This window comes from Phalacrocorax carbo, chromosome 19 (genome assembly GCF_963921805.1).
Source record: "Phalacrocorax carbo chromosome 19, bPhaCar2.1, whole genome shotgun sequence".
NCBI lineage: Eukaryota > Metazoa > Chordata > Aves > Suliformes > Phalacrocoracidae > Phalacrocorax > Phalacrocorax carbo.
The window spans coordinates 5,030,860-5,038,745 of NC_087531.1; the positions used below are offsets into that span (position 1 = coordinate 5,030,860).

General features: G+C 49.5%; 1 protein-coding gene across 1 annotated transcript; it reads left to right on the plus strand.

Annotated features, from left to right (window-relative positions):
• Positions 1 to 4,759: 4,759 nt before the first annotated feature.
• On the plus strand, positions 4,760 to 7,379 carry LOC135316353 (adenosine 5'-monophosphoramidase HINT1-like). The gene is given in 4 exon segments (XM_064469553.1): positions 4,760 to 4,994; positions 4,996 to 5,025; positions 6,129 to 6,233; positions 7,070 to 7,379. Coding segments are annotated over 4 exon segments (450 nt in total). The 5' UTR covers positions 4,760 to 4,844; the 3' UTR covers positions 7,235 to 7,379.
• Positions 7,380 to 7,886: the final 507 nt, after the last annotated feature.

A 7,886-nucleotide genomic window follows, 5' to 3' on the forward strand; every position in this document is an offset into this window, starting at 1 on the left:
AGGAGACATAAGCAGTGCAGCCAGCGAATTCCGTGATTTGCACAGAAGCTTGCCGCTTAATAACTACTATTGTTACCGAAAACCGAGGCAAAATCAAAAACAACTCTTTTACACCAATTTACTATTAAAGAGCAGGCATTCTTTATTCACGGCGCCGGATGCAGGGGGGATCGCTCCTCCTAACGTGCATACCTTACACAACTTTTCATACAATTTATAGATCAAAAATTTACATATTCATACTTATTCAGCAGCGTTGGTCAGCAGGTGGTGAGCAGTTGTATCGTTTCTGGGTTTTGTTTTTTTCCCTTTTCTCCTTTTCCTTTTTCTTGTATTATCATTATTCTTTTATTCTACTTATTAAACTGTTCTTATCTCATCCCACAAGTTTTTCTTTTTTTGCTTTTGCTCTTGCGATTCTCTCCCCCAACCCACCAGGGGTGGGGGGAGCGAGTGAGTGGATGCGTGGTGTTTAGTTGCTGACTGGGGCTGTACCACGAGACTGATACACTAGAGGGTTGTGCTGCCGTCCAGAGGGGCCTCGAGAGGCTGCAGAAATGGGCAGGCAGGAGCCCGGTGCGGTTCAACAAGGGGAAGTGCCAAGTCCTGCGCCTGGGGAGCAATGACACTATGCCCTTGCCTCAGATAAGGTTAAGGATATTTATGTGCGGAAAGCGGACTCCACAATCTGTAAGACTGTAAAGTCGGTATGTTTATTCAGCGCTGGGCAGCATGGGGGGTAATCGCACCAAAGTCGTGCGCACCCGCGTGATATTTTGTCTTGGATTTATACAGTAAAGCATTACATATACATAAGATTTCCCAATACACCTATACATATGCATGACCTTTCCCCGCTTCGTATTAAAATTAGCCAAAAAAAAGTTATTTTCATAAATCTTTCCCAACTGAGCTTGCGCAGTGCCTCCTCGTGGTGGTCGTCGGCATTGTAAAGATGAAGGCTGCTGGCTCCTCTTCGTCACCGTTAGTAACCTTTTGGTTTTGCGCAGACTCAGTTATCCCTTGACACTTGTCCAAACTGCAAAGTCGGTTTTAGCTGGTTCCTGAGACAATTTTCTATCCTCTGGCACATGGGGAGACCCGAGGTCGACCCCTAGGGTTTTGGAGTCGGGGATGCAGAGGGTCTGAAGCCTGCTGTACTCCAGCTGAAAAAGAGATATTGGCAGCATATGAAGGGGTTCGAGCTGCTTCAGAAGTGGTTGGTACTGAAGCACAGCTGCTCCTGGCACCCCGACTGCCAGTGCTGGGCTGGATGTTCAAAAGAAACATCCCCTCTACACACCATGCAACTGATGCTACGTGGAGTAAATGGGTTGCACTGATTACCCAGCGGGCTCGAGTAGGAAACCCCAGTCTCCCAGGAATCTTGGAAGTGATTATGGACTGGCCAGAAGGCAAAGATTTTGGATTATCACCAGAGGAGGAGGTGACACGTGCTGAAGAAGCCCCACTGTATAACACACTGCCAGAAAAGGAGAAGCAGTATGCCCTGTTCACTGATGGGTCCTGTCGCCTTGTGGGAAAGCACCGGAGATGGAAGGCTGCTGTATGGAGTCCTACACGACAAGTCGCAGAAACTGCTGAAGGAGAAGGAGAATCGAGCCAGTTTGCAGAGGTAAAGGCCATCCAGCTGGCCTTAGACATTGCTGAATGGGAAAAGTGGCCAGTGCTCTATCTTTATACTGACTTATGGATGGTGGCGAATGCCCTGCGGGGCTGGCTACAGCAGTGGAAGCAAAGCAACTGGCAGCGCAGAGGCAAACCCACCTGGGCTGCCACATTGTGGCAAGATATTGCTGCCCAGGTACAGAACCTGGTTGTGGAAGTACGTCATGTGGATGCTCACGTCCCCAAGAGTCGGGCCACTGAAGAACATCGGAACAACCAGCAGGTAGATCAGGCTGCCAAGATTGAAGTGGCTGAGGTGGATCTGGACTGGCAACATAAGGGTGAACTATTTCTAGCTCAGTGGGCCCATGACACCTCAGGCCATCAAGGGAGAGATGCAACATACAGGTGGGCTCGTGATCGAGGGGTGGACTTGACCATGGACGTTATTGCACAGGTTATCCATGAATGTGAAATGTGCGCTGCAATCAAGCAAGTGAAGCGGGTAACGCCTCTGTGGTATGGGGGACGATGGCTGAAAGATAAATATGGGGAGGCCTGGCAGATTGACTATATCACACTCCCACAAACCCGTCAAGGCAAGCGCCATGTGCTCACCATGGTAGAAGCAACCACCGGCTGGCTGGAAACATATCCTGTCCCCCACGCCACTGCCCAGAACACTATCCTGGGTCTTGAAAAACAAGTCCTGTGGCGACATGGCACCCCAGAGAGAATTGAGTCAGACAACGGGACTCATTTCTGAAACCACCTCATAGACAGCTGGGCCAAAGAGCATGGCACTGAGTGGGTATATCACATCCCCTATCACGCACCAGCCGCTGGGAAAATCAAAAGATACAATGGACTGTTAAAAACTACACTGAGAGCAATGGGGGGTGGGACATTCAAGCACTGGGATACACATTTAGCAAAAGCCACAAGGGGATCTGCCAGCCGAGCTGGCCCTGCCCAGTCAGAAATCCTACATACTGTGGAAGGGGATAGAGTCCCTGTAGTACATGTAAATATGTTGGGGAAAACAGTCTGGGTTCTTCCTGCCTCAGGCAAAGGCAAACCCATTCATGGGATTGCTTTTGCGCAAGGACCTGGGTGCACTTGGTGGGTGATGCGGGAGGATGGAGGAGTCCGGTGTGTACCTCAAGGGGATTTGATTTTGGGTGAAAACAGCTAATGAACTGAATAACATGCTGTTAATTGCTATATAATGTTGTATGTCATCACTGTTATAGTTGCTATATGCCATATCAATGGTATCATGGTGGGAATCTCCCAGTTAATAATAATAGCAAATGAACTTTCAATTGAACCAAGCCAAGTGCAGCAGTGAGAGAACAAGAACTAACATTGCAGGGATGATGGAATGAGGACTGACTTCAGCCTGCAACAATCCAACACCACACACAGCACCTCTCTGAAAGACTCTTACAATAGATGAGACCCAAAGTCATGGACTAAATTAACTCAATGGACATTTCACAGGCATCTTACAGGGGTGGTCCATAGACTAGGGGAATGATAAATGAAAATCTGTATATACTGTTAAAGGATGAGAAGGTGGGTAGGGATTATTGAAATTGTATTGAATAGTATGGGACCTGAGCATGATGTAAATGATATGGAATAAGGGGTGGATACTGTCATGGTTTTAGCTGGGATAGAGTTAATTTTCTTCACTCTAGCTGGTATAGTGCTGTGCTTTGAACTTAGCATGGAAAAAAAATGTTGAGATAACACACAGATGTTTTGGCTGTTGCTGGGTAGTTCTTGTACTAGTCAAGGACTTTTCTAGCTTCCCATGCTCTGCTGGGTGCCCAAGAAGCTGGGAGGGGAGGGGGCACAGCTAAGAGAGCGGATTCAAACTAGCCAAAGGGATATTCCATATCATGTAACATCATGCCCAGTATGTTAACTGGGAGGAGCTGGCCAGGGGAAGGGAGGCAGCAATCACGGCTCGGGGACCAGCAGCGTCAGTTGGCGGGTGGTGAGCGGTTGTATCGTTTGTGTTTCTGTGGTTTTTTTTTTCCTTTTTTTCTTTCCCTTCCTTTTCCATTTTATTATATTAACATTATTGTCATAATAATAATAATAATTATATTTTATTTATTAAACTGTGCTTATCTCAACCCACTAGTTCTTTTGCTCTTCTGATTATCTTCCCCATCCCACAGCGGTGGGGGGGAGTGAGCGAGCAGCTGCGTGGTGTTCAGTTGCCAGCTGAGGCTGAACCACAACAGTTGCTTCAATGGTCTCCAAGCAGTTTAGCAGTTTTAGCTGGTTCTTGAGACAATTTTCTATCCTTATCAGGAATTTGTCCTTCGCTGGTGGATTCCAGGCCTCCTTGCTAATTATTTCACACAGCGGCTAGATAAGCATTCCGCAACAATTAACTTTCAGCTGGATAAGCATTCAGCAGTAGAACAGTTAACTTTTGTTTTTGCATCCTAAAAGCCCCTTCCCCCTTTCAATATCCTTAGCCCGATATAGAGGAAATCAGGGTTTATATATGTTCCGGTACAGTTGTGTAGACCAATCAAATTGCTCGCCATCCCCGGGGGAGCAGGGCACCACAGATCACCTTTGGGCAGCTGTGGGGGCACTGCCTTTTTTTCTCAAAGCCTCCTACCCAGCTTAGCGCAAATCCTACCTTGATCTGCCCTCCAGCCCTCAAGCCACCAGTGCTGAACACGCGCTTTCTGTTTTATTTTGTCCCAGGAGGCGTGCAGCTTAGAAACGTCTGCAATTGAGGTGGGGCTTTCAGGGAACAATTGAGAGCAACTTCTGTTGGTTCTGCAGAACGTTCTGAAAAGTTAAGGCCTGCCCTGGCCAAAGCAGGCATTTGACTGGAGGGAGCAGCACCAAAAAGCCACAAGCACGTTTGGGGTGGACTTGATGCGGTAATAAATAACAATAAATAGCGCTTCTGGCTACGACAGCCTCTTCTGAGACCTCGTTGCCCGCCCACAGGGTCAGAGCACCACACGACACAGACCCCTCCGCGGACTCGCCCAGCGCCTTCTCCCTTCACCCCCAGGTCGGATCCCTCCGCGCCCCGAGGGCACGCAAACTCCCTGAGCCCCGGTAAGCACCAGGTCGGCGAGGGCGGACTCGCCAAGGGGGCGGGGACAAGTGAAATCGACAGACGAGACAGCCAATCGAGACGCGGGATCGGCCGGCGGCGATCCGGCGGCCCAATGGGCGCCGCGGAGGGAGGGCCTGGCCGAGTGGAGGAAGAGCGGGGGCGACAACGGGCGTTGTCGTGGCCGACGAGATCGTTTGGGGCGCGGGCTGCCCGGCCTGGTGGCGCCACTACTGTCTTCGGAAAGGTTGTCGGCAAGGCGCTTCCCCGCCAACGTCATCTACGAGGACGAGGAGGTAGCCGCGGCTTTGCTCTGTGCGCGGTTCCTCTTCCCTTCCCTTCCCCCGCTCCCCTCCCTTTCCCCCTGCGCTCGCAGGCACCCTGAGCCGAGGACCCGTTGCGCGGTGCCCGTGAGCGCGGCAGGGCGGGTGGCGGCGTTGCTGCGGGTGGGTGGGGGAGCGGGGACGGACGGGGCCTCTGTGGGTTGTGGCGCTCTCTACTGCACCATCCCTAAAACATCGCGCTTCTTCGGTGCCCCACCCCCATGCCCCTCGGCTGCCGCGGCCCGCGCTGGGTTCCTGGTGCTTTCCGGCTCGCCTCGGTTCGCAGCCCTACCGTGTCGTGCGCGCGCGCGTAGAGGGGGGCCTCTGGCGGTGACGCACTTGGCGGCAGGCGCAGGCGTTTGCCGCGTCATATCCCTTTGGCACTGCAAGTCGTGCAAAGTTTGCTGCCGAGGGATGGGAGTGATCCTACCCCGTGTAGGATGGCGGTCTGGAAGCCTTAGATTAAGCACACGCAGTCGGTCTCCTCGGGGATTCCAGATCTGTCTCTGTGTGTGTATGTAAAGAGTGAACGTCTGAGTAGTGACCGTAATGAGTTAGTTCTGCATAGGAGAAATGCAGGTCTCGATGTGCCTTGTAATAGCATTTTAGCGATTTCACACCTCTGCTGTGCTAGGCTTTAGTTCTGAGCCCCCACACTGGATTATGAAAGCAAGGAGTTACAGGTCCCTTTATGTTTCTTAAAAAAACCACCCAAAACCAAAACCAAAACAAACCCCAAGGTACGTCTAGAGACCGGTCCCCCTGCAGGCTGGAGAAGCTTCCCAGGCCTTGTTTCTGTGGTGACGTGGGACTGTGATAACAGCATGCTTGCAAGGTTCACGGATGCTGGTGCAGCACAACGTGCTAAGAACTAGGTCGAGCTCCTTGGACCGTGGGGAAAAATGCAGCCGTTGCCTGTGCGACGTTAACTTGAAGTTAGTATCCCGTATAATTTATTTTTTATTAAAATGCTGGAGAGTAACAGCTAGGGATGTCTTCTGCTTTTGAAGGTAGGTTTCTCTGAAGGTACCTTTCTCTGAAGCCAATTACGTTTTAACTGTCTACTCTTCCTCCAGTGCCTTGCGTTCCATGATCTTTCACCCCACGCTACAACGCTTTTCCTAGTAGTGCCTAAGGAGCCAATCGTCATGTTATCTGAAGTAGAAGATTCTGGTGAATCTGTAAGTACCGTGGAAGCTTGCTGTGCGCTAAACCGTACCTGTAATTAGTTCCTAGTCTAGTAGTCTTTCCCATCCCCTCTTTTCCGCTTGATAGGGCACAGTAGGCTACTTTGGCTTTTCTGGTGCTATAATCCTTTGCCTCTAGCTTGTAATGGAATTGAGCCTTTTGACTGAAAGTAGTGATCTAAAGCAATGCTCGTCCCTGGGTATGTACTTCTGGTGCAAAACACAGTGTTGTTTTGGAGCGCAGTCTGATGCCTACTGTCGTGGTTTAGAGTAAGGGTAGTAGTACTTCTTCTAATACAGAGAAAGAGGGCTTGGGGATTTTGGCAGGTCAGGGGTGAGGAGGGGCAAAGCTGTTTGAGAGGTGCTGGGTGGTTCACTTTTAGCTATAAAAGTCAAGTTCAAAGACTTTGTAAACCCACGCAAAAGGCAGGCTAAAGCTTATTTTCCACCAGGATGGCTTATGTTGCCTGAAGATATAATGGGGGCTTTAACCCGGAGACAAACTTGGCTTTTGTGGCTGTTTTGTAGTCTGTTACTGTCTAGCTTGAAAAAAATTGCATAGCTGGGCTGGTTTTTTTTTTTTGTTTTATTCCCTCCCCCCCCCCCCCCTTATAGCATGCATAATTGGTCTTTGTAGCTTTGCTTGGAAAATGTTGGTTGCAGGCAGACAGACAGTAACTTGAAGCGCAGTGGTCGAATTGCTAGGAATTGGCTGACTGGTTTCTCTGGGTGGTGGTTCTCTGCTCTCATTCCTTCCCTAACTGCCCTCTCCCCTCTTTGTGTGTGGCTTTTTATTTTGTTTATTTATGGTTTTGTGTTTCCTTCTCCAGCGCCTTGGGCATTTAATGATTGTTGGCAAGAAGCGTGCTGCTCACCTGGGCCTGACCAACGGATTCCGGACAGTTGTGGATGAAGGGCGTGAGGGTGGGCGGTCTGTCTGTCACGTACATCTACGTATTCTGGGTGGCTGTCAGTTGGGCTGGCCGCCTGGCTAAGATTTTTGCACCACAAGAGTTGCTGCGTGTGTTCAAATCGCCACTGATGTCTGTTGATGTCTAATTTTTTGTGACGTGTGTCTGTGGAAGATAACGGAAGCTTTGAGCAGCAGTTGCACAATAAAGATTTAGCATGGGGATATCACCTCTGTCTTGTGCGTCTTACTGAGGGAAACAGTTCTGCAAGTTAAAATGGCGTCTCGCCGGAGTGTATGTATGTGGAATGTTTCAGTCTGTTAACAGTGTTCTATAGGCAGACAGTGATTTGCCCAGTCACATGAAGCGTGATGCTGGAACCGCTTAGCAGTCTCTTGCGTCTTGTAGTGATAGAGTTAGAACTGTTGTGACTAAAACTTGTTGCTTTGGGGGAGTCAGAAAGGCTTCAAGACAAGAAGCACCTAAACAAATTTACGATGACGACATTTGACCTTAGAAAAAAGCAGATGTAGAGAACCATATATATAAGGAACTGCAGAGGAAACACTAAACCAGGACAGACTATCCCTCAAGGACAGTATATACGTGATCTCAGAACTGAGTTTGCGCAAAAGCAGAAGTTAGCTAGCAGACACGGTGAGGAGGAGTACTTTGCACATGCCTGATGGTGTCTCCGGAGGAAGGATATACATTTGTATATGATAATGAGTTATTG